Consider the following 15,174-nt stretch of genomic DNA (forward strand, 5'->3'; position numbering starts at 1 on the left):
GACGCTCCAGCTTGTCCGTCTTGGCCCCGTCCTTCTGCAGGTTGGAGCGGATCTTAAACAGGGCCACCAAGCCGGCGCAGATAAACAGAGTGCCGATGAGGAGGTATGCAGCGAGCGGGGCGACCACGAAACCCGTCACTGCCTCCTGCTGTAGGTTACCCACATAGCACAGCCCCGTGAGGTCATCAGCATCTACTAGTCGCATGATGAGGATGACAATGGTCTTGATGGCGGGGATTGCCCAGGCTGCTATGTGGAAGTAGGAGCTGTGCATCTCAATGGCCTCGTGACCCCACTTTAACCCTGCAGCTAGGAACCAGGTCAGAGTCAGAATCACCCACCTGGGAGGAGGCAGAGAGACGGGTTAGAGGCTGGGAGTCCACTGTTCTAACGGTTTCATTCAAATCCATTCCTTACAGTGTAATACTTTTGTGTGTGTTTGTGTGTGTGTTTGTGTGTGTGCCCACCACAACGAGGAGGCCATGCCAAAGAAGTAGAGCAGGAGGAAGACAATGGCACAGCTAGTACTTTTTAACCCCTCCTGTACCAGAACAGGTACCGCTGCCTCCTCCAGGTCACAGGACACACGCTCCCGACCCAGAGTCAGGCGCACCTACAGGGAAAGACAGAGACACAGGGGTTAGACATGGACCAGGTCATCCAGGAGACCAGGGGTCATCAGGTCATCCAGGAGACCAGGGGTCATCCAGGAGACATCAGGTCATCCAGGAGACATCAGGTCATCCAGGAGACCAGGGGTCATCCAGGAGACCATCCAGGAGACCATTGCTGGGTCTACGTACTCTAGCATGTCTTCCTGTCATGTTCTACTTTCCTCATTACCACTGGTAGCTGAAAGGACTGGACAGGTTTACAACAAACTGCTTCCACCTGTCATATTAGTGATCATGAAGAAGAGGAGGCTAATTTAAACTATTGAGAAACAGCCCAGTGTTTTAAGCATTAGTTTAATCATTTAAGTCAGGGGAAGGCAACTCTGTAGGTACAGTATGCCTCCGGTCTTGTATATATTAGGGATTGATTGTTGTATATGTATATATATATATTAGGGGTATGTGAGACAAGGGAGATGCACCTGCCCAAAGTTGTTTATTAGGAAATTGAACTGTACTAATTAGCTAATTTTATGAAACAAACCATTTTGTCTGTCATTGTTTGTTGCCACTACTAACCTTGCTGCAGCCCCCACCCTTCCCCCTCCAAAAGGACCACAATGGAAATAAGCTTTCAAGCTTTATTGTGTTACCCTTGATTGTATGTGGAGGCGTCACAGGCTGGAACACCCTTATGTATATGTTCTAAAGTTTCTAAGTCAAATCAATCAGTTCAGGTTGCCTAGATTAGAACACACCTGGTCTTCCAGGTCAGTTAAATCAAAACATAAAGTGCCTGCAACACTCCAGTACCAGGCGACCTACCCCTGCTCTAAGTCCTATGTCCTCACCAGGTAGGCCACGCTGTAGAGGTTGGAGCACATGGAGAGGAAGATGATGGGTCTCTCAGGGTAGGAGAAACGTGTTGAGTCCAGGAGGAAGGTGAGGACGGTCAGGGTGGTAGAGAGGAAACACAACACCGCCCACACTGCCATCCACACGTCTGTAAACACCTTGGCCTCGCGCCGGTACAGCCCCGCGTCATACCCACACTGCAGTGCACAGCTGTGGCTCCGCCTCACCCAGGCATACTGGTCTGGCCCGGCCCCCAGGGCCTGGCACTCCTCCTCCTGGGGGGGCAGGGGTCGGACCGGGTGGTAGGGGGCCTCCTCATCCCCCGGACCCTCCATACACATGTGGTTGTGGTCGTTCTGAGGGGGGAACAGGCTGCAGTTGAGCAGCTCTGGCCAGACGAAGCCGAACTCTAATAGGACTGGCAGACACTTCCTCTTGACAGACAGACACATGCTGCCACACGGCCCGATGGGGATGGGAACCTTGTCTGTACACATGGGAACGTACACCGCACACAGGAAGAACTGGAGAGAGAGACAGAGGGGTGTTATCTTTGCATATCAATTCATTTCTAAAATAGTTTCTATGATGATTCTGTGTGCATTGCTCTGTCTGCTTTCCCTATGTTGCATCATGGTCCTTAGTCTGCTTCCTATTCTAATTTCAGACAACTGGAAATGAAAGGAACTGTTGTTCAAGCCCAGTCAGGAAAACCAGCCACTGGGCAGAAAACATTGTGCTGAAACCATTAGGGATTTCAACATGATTATTAAAGCTACTACAACAAATAAACAGGTGATTGAATGGTCGGACAGATAATTCCCTGGAGAGATGAATGTCTCAGGGCCACAGGGGCTACCTACCCTGTGGCATTGGAAGCGCTGGGCAGCATTGTGGGTGAGAGACCATATCAGAGACGCTTCTCTCTGTTGGAGCTGTGCTACTGTTCTCTGATCACTAGCTGGACTGGAGAAGGCCTGTTCTCCTCCCTCCGCAGCAGGTAACCTGACTGCTGCCACTGTTCACGGCCAAGTGTGTGTGTGGATACCTGAGAGATTCTTCCTATTAGAAAAGCAAATGTGCAAGATCTAGTTTCCATTTCCTCGGATGAATGTCTGAGAGTGTGTAAGAAAGAACGAGCCTAATCTGAGGGATGTTTCTGTGCTCAGATGTGAATGTTGCCATTTCCTATCCGTCACTCCAGATAGCTCACATACCACGCTCACACACTGAACCACAAGAGACAGACAATCACAACACAAACTCATAATAACCTATAGCATCCAGACAACTACAATGCCGCAATAATACCACAAAAGCTCTTAAATCAATTAGAATTTGACGAATGGACTGAATGTTTGTTAATATATCTCAATGGTCAGGATAAGGGATGTCGTTAGAGACAGAGTTTCCAGTGGGTTGCTGTGTCTACAGACTATGGAGTGGTAGACCACAGTAAATATCAACAGCACTGGATGTATTCATCCTGACATTTCCATCTAACCACACAAATAACTACACTTAAAAAGGGTTCCAAAAGGGTTCTGCGGCTGTCCCCATAGGAGAACCCTTTTGGGTTCCATGTAGAACCTTTTGTGGAAATGGTTCTACATGGAACCAAAAGGGTTCTACCTGGAACCTAAAGAGGTTCTTCAAAGGGTTATCCTATGGGGACAGCCGAAGAACCCTTTTTGGTTCTAGATTGCACCTTCTTTTCTAAGACAGTACTCATTGGTAATCTCAGCCAGGACAATAAAAACCTTATGAAAAAGACAAAATGGGACAGATTTAATTTCCAGCTTCATGGTGGTTCAGGCAGACAAGCGGCCTAACAGAGAGTAGTACTGAGGGCAGTATTGTTGTTGCCATGTGGAGCTGGCCTGGCCCTCTCCTCAGATATGTATTATCTCATTGCCCTGTGCTGCTGAACCAAGACTGGCTGCCTCCCTGCCATGGGCTCTCTTTCTACTATACACTGCCTGCTCAATCACACATCCCAGCCTGAGAACCATCCCAGCCTGTGTGTGTGTGTGTGTGTGTGTGTCTTTAGTCGGCTGGAGTAGCTAGAGTGTGTGTGGGTACCGGAAATCCGCCACAGTCCCCACAAGGATCGTAACAAGGACAATTCTCCCATGTGAGGACATTTCCCTGGTCCCCACGAGGACAAAAGCTATTTTAGGCTTAGGGCTAGGTTTAGGGTAACAATTAGGGGTAAGGGTTATGTTTAGGGGAAATTTAGATTTTTAATGGAAATCAATGTGGTTCACACAAGGATAGTCAAATATATGCAGGTAGCCTAGTGGTTAGAGTGTTAGACTAGTAACCAAAAGGTTGCTGGATTGAATCCCCAGGCTGACAAGGTAAAAATGTCATTCTGCCCCTGAACAAGGAAGTTAACCCACTGTTCCTAGGCTGTCATTGTAAATAAGAATTTGTTCTTAACTGACTTGCCTAGTTAAATAAAGGTCAAATATAAAAGTGTGTGTGTGTGTGTGTGTGTGTGTGTGTGTGTGTGTGTTCAGTTGGCTGGAGCAGCCATACTGTATGAGTGGTGTGAAGGTGGTGAGCTGGAGCTCGGCGTCTGACTGCAGGACGTTGCCCACCAGGTTGGGCATCTTGGTGACGTTGTAGCCCAGGTCCTGGCACATGGCGATGCGTATCGGGTCGCACGTCATCTCCTCTGTCTCGTCGCCGAATGCACGCACCAGACCAATGGATCCTGGACCGCACAGCAGCGCGAGGGAGAGCGCTACCGCCGCAAGAGTGCACACAGCCCGACTCATTGTTACGAGGGGGGAAAGGTCCAAAGTAATCCCGCTAAGAATCCAAATTGATCAACTAATTGGGTTCCGGGCGTTGCCTGGTAGGCTAGTCCATCGGGTGCTGGGGAAAGATTAGTCCACTTCAGAGTGCGCGGTCAGCGGCTGTTTATATATCCGCTCCTGTCTAGCTAAGACGAAACTCTCCACTGGAAGCACAGTTGGTAGTCCACTCCGACCCGTCAAGCAAAGTTGGAAACAACCTATCCAACGGCAATAATTAAAGGAACTGTTATATCCAGATTTTCCTTGCAATTAAAACTCCTGCCTCGCTTTGCAGTGTCTGTTTCGATAGTTCCTTATGTGGTTTCTCACGGACGAGACATCCCGGAGCCCTGTCCGTTCCAGTTTCCCGATATAGTAACTCTGTTAGGTCTGCGCTCTATACGCTGTGGTGACAGGTTGCTGGTCGGTCTCTGAGTGTTCTGCCCTGGCGCTTCCGTCCCACTCCGTAAAGAACAAATTCTCCGTCTGTCTCGCGAGGGACAGCCAACCAGCGGCCAGGAGAGGTCTCAGAAGCCAATCAGAAGGCGGAACAGTACTCAAAAGGGTGGGGTTTTATGATGAGGATTTTGCCTGTGGCTCTCTTCTCATGTTAAGAATCAGAGAGCGGACTCAACAGTTCTTCTGACGAAATCCAGAACAGAACTAGTATTTATTTTGGCCTTGGGTCATATTTTTATTGGCCATATTTTTAGAAATAAAAGGCAGTCTCGCTCCTGAAACGGGATAGTTGTATTGGTATTTTTAAATCACTAATGGTCTTAAAAACAGGCTGCATCTCCACCACAGGCTCACATCTTCAGCTCTTCAACTTTAGTGTTCATGACATTCTAATGGATGTAGTCTACAGCAGCTGTTCCCAACATTTTTCGGTTGCTGTACCACCAACGGAATGATGCTCTTCATGGAGTACCCCTGATTTACCCCCTTATGTATATTAGCCTATAGTCTAATGAGTCTTCTCAAGTACCCCCTGCGGATAGGCCAAGTACCCCTGGGTGGGAACCACTGGTCTACAGTAACCACTGGTCTACAGTAACTACTGGTCTGCAGTAACCACTGGTCTACAGTAACCACTGGTCTACAGTAACCACTGGTCTACAGTAACTACTGGTCTGCAGTAACCACTGGTCTGCAGTAACCTCTGGTCTACAGTAACCTCTGGTCTACAGTAACCACTTGTCTGCAGTAACCTCTGGTCTACAGTAACTACTGGTCTGCAGTAACCACTGGTCTGCAGTAACCTCTGGTCTGCACTAACCTCTGGTCTACAGTAAACACTTGTCTGCAGTAACCTCTGGTCTACAGTAACCACTGGTCTGCAGTAACCACTGGTCTACAGTAACCACTGGTCTGCAGTAACCACTGGTCTACAGTAACCACTGGTCTACAGTAACCACTGGTCTGCAGTAACCACTGGTCTACAGTAACCACTGGTCTGCAGTAACCACTGGTCTGCAGTAACCTCTGGTCTACAGTAACCACTGGTCTGCAGTAACCACTGGTCTACAGTAACCACTGGTCTACAGTAACCACTGGTCTACAGTAACCACTGGTCTGCAGTAACCACTGGTCTACAGTAACCACTGGTCTACAGTAACCACTGGTCTGCAGTAACCACTGGTCTACAGTAACCACTGGTCTGCAGTAACCACTGGTCTGCAGTAACCTCTGGTCTACAGTAACCACTGGTCTGCAGTAACCACTGGTCTACAGTAACCACTGGTCTACAGTAACCACTGGTCTGCAGTAACCACTGGTCTACAGTAACCACTGGTCTGCAGTAACCACTGGTCTACAGTAACCACTGGTCTACAGTAACCACTGGTCTGCAGTAACCACTGGTCTACAGTAACCACTGGTCTACAGTAACCACTGGTCTGCAGTAACCAATGGTCTACAGTAACCACTGGTCTACAGTAACCACTGGTCTGCAGTAACCACTGGTCTACAGTAACCACTGGTCTACAGTAATGCTGCTGTGTTGGATACCTCTAGCCTATTGGACATCCACAGACTAAAGGCTGTATTTGGACTGGAATGCCTAGTCACTATCACTGTGTGTGTTTATGTTGGTGTGATGAGCCCTGGGTGGGGAAACACTGGTCTACAGTAACCACTGGTCTACAGTAATGCTGCTGTTTTGGATACTTCTAGCCTATTGGACATCCACAGACTAAAGGCTGTATTTGGACTGGAATGCCTAGTCACTATCACTGTGTGTGTTTATGTTGGTGTGATGAGCCCTGGGTGGGGAAGCCCCTGATGCTGGTTGAGATATCGTGCATATAGGCATTCTATGCCTGACCAACCTAAACACAGGGGTGGTGGGGGTAGGTTATTGTCTCCTACTTGTAGTTTATTCATATTTACAAGAGATAAAGAAAATAGAATAGAAGAACAGCATAATCAGCAGACTGAGAGTGGGGGCACTTGGTTTTCCCTAAAGTGATCCTGTTCAGGGGTATTTAACGTGACAACAGATTGGCTGCAATAAAAACGACCTCCACCCGCTCCCATACTGATGGATCCTCCCAGTAATTAGCTGGAAGGTGGAACAATGGCACAGGCACGTTGTAGCTGATGCTTATCAGAGTGGGGGGAGGCTGTGTTTCTGCAGTGGTGGAAAATACTTACATAAAAATAAACTACTACTTACGTCGTTTTTTGGGGTGTCTGTACTTTAATTAACTTTGACATTTTTTACTTTTACTTTCACTACATTCCTAAAGAAAATAATGTACTTTTTACTCCATGGTCAACCTTATTGCCTCTGATCTGGCGGACTCACTAAACACAAATGCTTCACTTGTAAATGATGTGTTGTGGCTGGCTATCTGTAATCTGTATCTGTAAATGATGTGTTGTGGCTGGCTATCTGTAATCTGTATCTGTAAATGATGTGTTGTGGCTGGCTATCTGTAATCTGTATCTGTAAATGATGTGTTGTGGCTGGCTATCTGTAATCTGTATCTGTAAATGATGTGTTGTGGCTGGCTATCTGTATCTGTAAATGATGTGTTGTGGCTGGCTATCTGTAAATGATGTGTAAATGATGTGTTGTGGCTGGCTATCTGTAATCTGTATCTGTAAATGATGTGTTGTGGCTGGCTATCTGTAATCTGTATCTTGTAAATGATGTGTTGTGGCTGGCTATCTGTAATCTGTATCTGTAAATGATGTGTTGTGGCTGGCTATCTGTAATCTGTATCTGTAAATGATGTGTTGTGGCTGGCTATCTGTAATCTGTATCTGTAAATACAAAAAGCAACAAAATGGTGCCGTCTGGTTTGCTTAATGAATGGAATTTGAAACGATTTATACTTTTATATTTTAGCAATTACATTTGACTTTTGATACGTAAGTATTTTAAAACAAATACTTTTAGACTTTTACTCAAGTAGTATTTTACTGGGTGACTTTCCCTTTTACTTCAGTAATTTTCTATTAAGGATTCTTTACTTTGACTCAAGTATGACAATTGGGTACTTTTTCCACCACTGTGTGTGTGTGTGTTGGTGATGGGCATTCCAGCTCTTTTCATTGAGCCGGCTCGTTCGTCTCAGCTTACCAAAAAGAGCCGGCTCGTTCGTCTCAGTTTACCAAAAAGAGCCGGCTCTTTTGGCTCCCAAACGGCTCTTTAAAAAAAACATGTTTTATATTTTTTTTAAACAAACAGTTTGCGATAGTTTGACTATAATTGGTTTTAAAAGAATTCTAATCTAATTATTAAATTAAATCATACTCTACCGTAACCACAATGCATTTAAAAAGGCATTGGTTTGTTATGAAAAATAATGCTATTAAACATTTGCGTTTAAAGTATACCTTTTTAATGTATATAAACAAACAGCATATAAATCTAACCATTCAAAACAAATACAATCTGAACAGCAGAAAAGAATATTGCACCATATCAAAGAAAAATAAATAACAATTTCCCAAACTGCAGCATTCCACTTAAAACATTAAACTGGTCCCTATTTTCTCTCTCTTCTTTATTACCATGTTATAACCAGCAGCACACAGCAATGCTGACCATATTTTTGTTTTATGAGAGATTTGCATTCAGAAATGCAAGCTGCATCACTTTCGAGGGGCTGGTGCAGTTTCTTCTCTCAGTAATTATTTGTCCCGTTTTCGAGAAGACCCTCTCAGAGGGAACGGATGTGGCCACTATGCAGAGTCTCCCTGTCATGACTTTAGTAAGCCGTGGGTAGACAGAGGCCTTGTTCTTCCACCAGCTCAGAGGATCTGCAGATCTTTCAGAACGAATGTGTGTGTGCTTGAGCATTTAGGCCTAGACTATTTTATTTATTTTTTAATTCTTTGAGTTAGTTAATTCTATTCATTTAAATCTTTTGATTATTCATATTTTAATTTTAAAAAGATTTTTATAAATATATTCGGCTCTTCTGATATGCGAGCCGGGTCCCAACATTCACCTATAAGAGCCGACTCATTCGTGAACGACCCATCACTAGTGCGTGTGTGTGTGTGTGTGTGTGTGTGTGTGTGTGTGTGTGTGTGTGTGTGTGTGTGTGTGTGTGTGTGTGTGTGTGTGTGTGTGTGTGTGTGTGTGTGTGTGTGTGTGTGTGTGTGTGCGGGGAGTGTCTGAATGGTGGCTGGTAGGAGAAGCTGGGGTTGTTGAGTAAAATAATGCGCCATCTCATGCATTTATTGTTCCCGATTAATAACATAACATAAACTGTTGAAACACAAGACCCATGTTAACTTAACAGTAAGAGGGTACACACTCTATTACTACGGAACTGCTGTATTTACCAGGACACAAACATATACCACAATAAGGGGTTCTTCTTCTAACCTTTCAGTCAGTGAAAGGCAGTATACCCTGCAGACAGAAGTGTGTATCAGTCACCTGACAGCGTCTCATGGCTCATTGCCCAATCCCTCTGTCCTTGAAGTAGGCTATCAATAGGGATGCAAACTACTTGGAATGACAAGAGTGTGTTGGAATGGCTGCTTAGGCAGACTGGGGGTCCACAGATGATGGTTCCCCTCTGGTGCAGTTAGCTAGCTCACATTACATTGCTACAGCGTAATAAGGGTCTCTGAGGGGCTGTCAATAGTCTTCTCTCTCTACCCTCACCCTCTCCCATCCATCCCTCTTTCTACCCTCACCCTCTTCCTCTCTCTATCATGTTCTCTTTCCCATATGCCCCTCCCTCTCTCTATCATGTTCTCTTTCCCACATGCCCCTCCCTCTCTCTATCATGTTCTCTTTCCCATATGCCCCTCCCTCTCTCTATCATGTTCTCTTTCCCATATGCCCCTCCCTCTCCTATCATGTTCTCTTTCCCATATGCCCCTCCCTCTCTATCATGTTCTCTTTCCCATATGCCCCTCCCTCTCTATCATTTCTCTTTCCCATTTCCCTCTCTCTATATGTTCTCTTTCCCATATGCCCCTCTCTCTATCATGTTCTCTTTCCCATATGCCCCTCCCTCTCTCTATCATGTTCTCTTTCCCATATGCCCCTCCCTCTCTCTATCATGTTCTCTTTCCCATATGCCCCTCCCTCTCTATCATGTTCTCTTTCCCATATGCCCCTCCCTCTCCTATCATGTTCTCTTTCCCATATGCCCTCCCTCTCTCTATCATGTTCTCTTTCCCCCATATGCCCCTCCCTCTCCCTATCATGTTCTCTTTCCCATATGCCCCTCCCTCTCTCTATCATGTTCTCTTTCCCATATGCCCCTCCCTCTCTCTATCATGTTCTCTTTCCCATATGCCCCTCCCTCTCCTATCATGTTCTCTTTCCCATGCCCCTCCCTCTCCCTATCATGTTCTCTTTCCCCATATGCCCCTTCCCTATCATGTTCTCTTTCCCATATGCCCTCCCTCCCTATCATGTTCTCTTTCCCATATGCCCCTCCCTCTCCTATCATGTTCTCTTTCCCATATGCCCCTCCCTCTCCCTATCATGTTCTCTTTCCCATATGCCCTCCCTCTCCTATCCTCTTCCCATATGCCCCTCCCTCTCTCTATCATGTTCTCTTTCCCATATGCCCCTCCCTCTCCCTATCATGTTCTCTTTCCCATGCCCCTCCCTCTCCCTATCATGTTCTCTTTCCCATATGCCCCTCCCTCTCCCTATCATGTTCTCTTTCCCATATGCCCCTCCCTCTCCCTATCATGTTCTCTTTCCCATATGCCCCTCCCTCTCCCTATCATGTTCTCTTTCCCATATGCCCCTCCCTCTCTCTATCATGTTCTCTTTCCCATATGCCCCTCCCTCTCCCTATCATGTTCTCTTTCCCATATGCCCCTCCCTCTCCCTATCATGTTCTCTTTCCCATATGCCCCTCCCTCTCCCTATCATGTTCTCTTTCCCATATGCCCCTCCCTCTCCCTATCATGTTCTCTTTCCCATATGCCCCTCCCTCTCTCTATCATGTTCTCTTTCCCATATGCCCCTCCCTCTCCCTATCATGTTCTCTTTCCCATATGCCCCTCCCTCTCCCTATCATGTTCTCTTTCCCATATGCCCCTCCCTCTCTCTATCATGTTCTCTTTCCCATATGCCCTCCCTCTCCTATCATGTTCTCTTTCCCATATGCCCCTCCCTCTCTCTATCATGTTCTCTTTCCCATATGCCCCTCCCTCTCTCTATCATGTTCTCTTTCCCATATGCCCCTCCCTCTCCCTATCATGTTCTCTTTCCCATATGCCCCTCCCTCTCCATGTTCTCTTTCCCATATCCCTCCCTCTCTCTATCATGTTCTCTTTCCCATATGCCCCTCCCTCTCCCTATCATGTTCTCTTTCCCATATGCCCCTCCCTCTCCCTATCATGTTCTCTTTCCCATATGCCCCTCCCTCTCCCTATCATGTTCTCTTTCCCATATGCCCCTCCCTCTCTATCATGTTCTCTTTCCCATATGCCCCTCCTCTCTCCTATCATGTTCTCTTTCCCATATGCCCCTCCCTCTCTCTATCATGTTCTCTTTCCCATATGCCCCTCCCTCTCCCTATCATGTTCTCTTTCCCATATGCCCTCCCTCTCCCTATCATGTTCTCTTTCCCATATGCCCCTCCCTCTCCCTATCATGTTCTCTTTCCCATATGCCCCTCCCTCTCCCTATCATGTTCTCTTTCCCATATGCCCCTCCCTCTCCCTATCATGTTCTCTTTCCCATATGCCCCTCCCTCTCCCTATCATGTTCTCTTTCCCATATGCCCCTCCCTCTCCCTATCATGTTCTCTTTCCCATATGCCCCTCCCTCTCCCTATCATGTTCTCTTTCCCATATCATGTTCTCTTTCCCATATGCCCCTCCCTCTCCCTATCATGTTCTCTTTCCCATATGCCCCTCCCTCTCCCTATCATGTTCTCTTTCCCATATGCCCCTCCCTCTCCCTATCATGTTCTCTTTCCCATATGCCCCTCCCTCTCCCTATCATGTTCTCTTTCCCATATGCCCCTCCCTCTCCCTATCATGTTCTCTTTCCCATATGCCCCTCCCTCTCCCTATCATGTTCTCTTTCCCATATGCCCCTCCCTCTCCCTATCATGTTCTTTTTCCCACACTGCACTCACCCTCTCTCCACCAAAATACAGTGTTTCATTGCAGAATTCTTAATACTCTCACAGCATGTGTGTGCTCTCTGATAGCTGGTAGAAGTATGGTGGAGACCTATGCCCCTCCAGCTTGTGGGTGCTTTTCCCACACTGATAGCTGGTAGAAAATACAGTGTTTCATGGAGAATTCCTTAATAGTACAGCTGTGTGTGCTCTCTGATAGCTGGTAGAAGTATGGTGGAGACCTACAGTACAGCTTGTGGGTGCTCTCTGACAGCTGGTAGAAGTATGGTGGAGACCTACAGTACAGCTTGTGTGTGCTCTCTGATAGCTGGAAGAAGTATGGTGGAGACCTACAGTACAGCTTGTGGGTGCTCTCTGATAGCTGGTAGAAGTATGGTGGAGACCTACAGTACAGCTTGTGGGTGCACTCTGATAGCTGGTAGAAGTATGGTAGAGACCTACAGTACAGTTTGTGTGTGCACTCTGATAACTGGTAGAAGTATGGTGGAGACCTACAGTACAGCTTGTGTGGGCTCTCTGATAGAAGTATGGTGGAGACCTACAGTACAGCTTGTGTGTGCTCTCTGGTAGAAGTATGGTGGAGACCTACAGTACAGCTTGTGTGTGCTCTCTGATAGAAGTATGGTGGAGAACTACAGTACAGATTGTGGGTACTCTCGGATAGCTGGTAGAATTATGGTTAAATCAGTCTATCCACCCCCCTGTGGCCTGGAGAGGAGGAAGAAAGGTTTTTATTTTCCAAATCATTGTAGTGAATGAAGCCTGTTCTCTCTTCCTCTCTCCAATGCAAAACATTCCAGTAGGAGACACTGACACTATAGAATATATGACAGATTATGTTTCAGATTATTCAGATTATTATTGACCCATGAACCTAGGCATATCACACATCGTGTTACGCATTGTTTAAACATTTTTCTATAGCGTCAAAGCCCATTTTTGTCTGAGTAAAGTGGGCACTGGCTCCCATTTCTTTTTTGTTTTATATTTATATTTTATTGAACCTTTATTTAGGCAAGTCAGTTTAGAACAAATCATTTTTTACAATGACCCTGGCCAAACCTGGACAGAGCTGTGCCTAATTTGCGCAGCCCTATGGGACTCCCAATCATGGATGGTTGTGATACAGCCTGGATCACTCCACCATATTTCTACCAGCTATCAGAGAGCACACACAGGAGTTTGTTTTCTTTGTTTCCATTTGTAGATGTCTACATAGCATATCGGTTTGCATTACCTCTTGTGCGGGAACGTTACAGTAGGTCTATACTGATATGCTGAGGTTTTCTCATATTTTCCCGTGCTGGGGTGCCAGTGTTCAGTGTCATGACGTTGGCCTGGGGGGTAGGTTTATGACAATACCTCTTCCCCCCTTTTTCCTCTTTCTAGCCTACTGATCCTACTGATGTTACATTTGCAAAAACCTTGATTAATAACATAGAGATTCTGGGAACATCAGAAGGTGGGGGGAAATGAACTATTAACTATATTCTGTTAATCCGAACAATTGAACATATGCAGTGGTAGTTAATGAATATGATGTCAGTTCGGTTGTCGTCTGAGACATTCTCACCAATGATAAGATGACAAACTTTACAGTGGAAAGATCAGAGTTATCGGATTCACATGGAATTGTTGTTCAATTTAAATGTTTGAAAATGAAATTATTTGTGATGGGATGAAATGTGATTTTAGCTTCTAAAATGTGAGAATTGGGTTTTCATAAGATATGGCTCTGCTCAATCAGTGGCCCTCCCCTGTGAAGGGACATGGGCTATAAAACTTTTCAAACACGCCCTCCTCTACCTTCCTATATAAGCCCTTGACGACAATATAACTTCCTGTTCCGATGATGTGAGGACGACGGTCCTATGTCAGAATGGTTCAGATAATATCTACAGAACGAAGCCAACATCAGCGTGAGCTTTGGTTGCGAATGGTATGAACTTTGAACTCTTATTCACTACAGAAGTGATGCCTCCTAGCCATTGAGTTAGCAACAGCAGATGCAAACAAGGGTTAGGAATGAACAGACAGAGTATCCCGTCTACCACACAACGACGTTACGACCACTGTCCAATTGACCACCAGAGACATTCTTCAAGGGACAAAGGACTCGGTTGGGCAACATGGCCATCCATCTACCACCAACCTACCGAAGCGCAGCTCAGAGTAAATATTTATTGCATTTTCCTTTTCCAAATGGGCGGTAATTTATAATGCATAAGATACTGTATTTACGATAGCACAGCTTCGCCTTTGTTCCTCAGTCTTCCCGCTCTTTCACTCAAACCCAGCCCTTTTCTTTTGTATAAACAGCTGTCATATCTGTTCTGCCCGTTAGGGACGTTTTCCTTTATGACGTAATTTGTAATCAAGTTATGATTTAAATATGTGTATGTGTAATTCTGTGTGATTAGGTAGGTATTTAGTAAATAAATAATTACACACAATTTTGCATTGCTGATTCAACTTGTTAGCCAGGGTTCGTGCAGATAAATAAGAATTTACAACTTTCAGATGAGACTGAATTAAGGTGACGATTAATATTGACTGCTATTGATGTAAAATATTACTAGGTCTTTAAGAGTTTATTCGGGAGATAACAGCTCTATAAATATTATTTTGTGTTAACAGACTCTCTAGTTAAATGCATTTACATGATTAGCTCAATCAGGTGATATTAATTACGGATAAATTATTCTATCACTTAATCTTCATAGCCAAAGACACGACATGAGGTTGAGGAGGCCAATGGGGTAGGGTCGGAATGCCTCAACAGAATTCCGGGAGGACTCGGGAGTCTGGTGCTCCTAATGATTGTGACAATAAGCAGAGCGCTGATGAATGGCCGGTGTCCGCGGCAGTAAATCCGGCCTCATTTTAGTGTCAACCCCTCTCCACCCTGCGGCGTGAGGCTCGCAGTTGCACGAAAGAGTCAGCTGAAGCAAGGAGTTCCTTCTCGGAAATAGTGAGACTAGACTAGGGTCTGATGTCTATACGTGACAGACCTATCAGTCTAATCAGAGGGCCTGTTGTCCGGACCTCTGGCAGTCTCTATGGGGGTACAACAGGGTTCAATTCTTGAGCTGACTCTTTTCTCGGTACATATCAATGATGTCGCTCTTGCTGCTGGTGATTCTCTGATCCACCTTTATGCAGACGACACAGTTCTGTATACATCTGGCCCTTGTTTGGGCACTGTGCTAACAAACCTCCAAACGACCTTTAACGCCATACAACACTCCTTCCGTGGCCTCCAACTGCTTTTAAAGACTAGTAAAACTAAGTACATGCTCTTCAACCAATTGCTGC

The 15,174-nt window shown here is 45.8% G+C and overlaps 1 protein-coding gene across 1 annotated transcript in view; it reads right to left on the minus strand.

The window, feature by feature from the left end:
• Positions 1-4,701, minus strand: part of LOC115136592 (frizzled-4-like) — a 6,735-nt gene extending 2,034 nt beyond the window's left edge. Inside the window, exons 1-4 of the mRNA XM_065024270.1 lie at positions 3,988-4,701; positions 1,466-1,995; positions 468-613; positions 1-341 (exon numbers count right to left, since the gene is read on the minus strand). The exon at positions 1-341 is cut by the window's left edge and continues 2,034 nt beyond it. Of these exons, the coding sequence (XP_064880342.1) occupies positions 1-341; positions 468-613; positions 1,466-1,995; positions 3,988-4,252 (1,282 nt within the window). The 5' untranslated portion in view covers positions 4,253-4,701. The remainder of the gene's footprint in view (positions 342-467; positions 614-1,465; positions 1,996-3,987) is intronic.
• Positions 4,702-15,174: the final 10,473 nt, after the last annotated feature.

This window comes from Oncorhynchus nerka, linkage group LG11 (genome assembly GCF_034236695.1).
Source record: "Oncorhynchus nerka isolate Pitt River linkage group LG11, Oner_Uvic_2.0, whole genome shotgun sequence".
Lineage (NCBI taxonomy): Eukaryota > Metazoa > Chordata > Actinopteri > Salmoniformes > Salmonidae > Oncorhynchus > Oncorhynchus nerka.